Consider the following 1,604-nt stretch of genomic DNA (forward strand, 5'->3'; position numbering starts at 1 on the left):
TGTGCCTTCTTTTTAAACAAGGCTGAATGATAAGACACATACAAAGTTTTCCCATGACATTGTTTCATGTGCTGAGAAAGTAAAGTACCATATTTAATGGGAACTCTCTCGGAAGCAGAACACAGATTACATTCAAAATCCCAGTCATCATGTGTTTTAAACATATGGAACCAAAGCTCGTTACAATCCACTAACTTTAAGTGACATTTTTGACACGGATGACTATGTTTGGAGCATGGTTCTTTCTCGGATTTCAAGTCTTTAAGTTCGGATGTTGAGTCTTCATGTTTCTGTGTATTCAGAGAGGCATGTGCTGAGCAAAATTTAGATAGAATGCAAACTTTACCACATTCTTGACAAGGATACGTAACATCTTGCACTCTTTTGACAGTCAACTTTTCAACACTTATTTTGGCGGTCACGTTATGTTTGTCAATCATGTGCCTCTGTATGTCTTGTTCACACATGTACAGGACATTACAACAGATATTACAAGTATACCAGGTCATATTGGCATAGTCATGCTCGATTTTCACATGAGTTTGCAAGACTAATTTTTCCCTGAAGAGCTGATTACAGACGTGACAAATATAAACGGTCCTGCATTGATCACGTTCAAAGCTTTGAGAGGAAAATCGTCGATTCCTTTTCTCTGATATTCCGTGCTGCATGACATGTACGCTCAAACTTTTATATGATATGAAGCTAGCCCAACATTTAGAGCAGGACCAAACTTGAAACCTGTAACACGATATATTTACATACTTGTTATTTGTTATGGCGGTGAGTTTTATAATGTTGCACAAGGTATTTTCGCATTTTAAAGGTAGTACTACACATTTCACACTTGTAAGGTCGGTCAGTGGTGTGAATTTTAATATGATACAAGAGATTCCTACGCGAAGAGAATGAATTTCCACAAGTCTCACAAATGTGTTTTTCCTCACTAATTACATGTACACGCTTGTGTTCTCTTAACCCTGCTGGTGTAGCAAACTTCTTGTCACAAACTGTACACTGGAAATTTCTTGATTCACTATGTGTGAACATGTGATAATAGTGAGAGCTCCATTGAACAAAACCTTTACCACACACCTCACAAATGTATTTCTTTTCCCCTGTATGATTCCTCATATGTACCTTCAAGTTGGTTCTATCATTCATGACGCGACCACATATATTGCACTGATACCCCGGGCCTGTATGTATGTTGGTGTGTCGATTCAAATGATTCCTTTGGACAAAGGATTTGTTACAAATCGTGCATATGAAAGGTCTAACCCCTGAGTGAGATCTTAGATGTTTTCGTAGAGAGAAGAACCTTGCAAATAAGGAGGTACAATGTGGACATTTGTAACTAGTCACTCCATCAATTGTAATTCCATACTGGAGCTTCATTTCGGCTACTTCATTGGCCTGCATCAACACGCCATGTATATTCTTATAGTGTCGAGATAAATGAACTTTTTGAGAGAAACTTTTCTTACAATAGGTACAATCTAATTTATTCTCATGGCAACTATGAGCTTGGACATGTCTCATTAAACCTGAATACATGGAAAATGTTTTGCTACATGTGTCACACTTGTATTTCATGTGACCCT

At 37.7% G+C, this 1,604-nt stretch overlaps 1 protein-coding gene across 1 annotated transcript; it reads right to left on the reverse strand.

Annotated features, from left to right (window-relative positions):
- Positions 1-309: 309 nt before the first annotated feature.
- On the reverse strand, positions 310-1,596 carry LOC108254116 (oocyte zinc finger protein XlCOF15-like). Its single transcript, XM_017449096.2, has one exon. The coding sequence runs from the start codon at positions 1,594-1,596 to the stop codon at positions 769-771; it is 828 nt and encodes a 275-aa protein (XP_017304585.1). The 3' UTR covers positions 310-768.
- Positions 1,597-1,604: the final 8 nt, after the last annotated feature.

Source organism: Diaphorina citri, unplaced genomic scaffold (assembly GCF_000475195.1).
Source record: "Diaphorina citri unplaced genomic scaffold, Diaci psyllid genome assembly version 1.1 scaffold11703, whole genome shotgun sequence".
NCBI lineage: Eukaryota > Metazoa > Arthropoda > Insecta > Hemiptera > Psyllidae > Diaphorina > Diaphorina citri.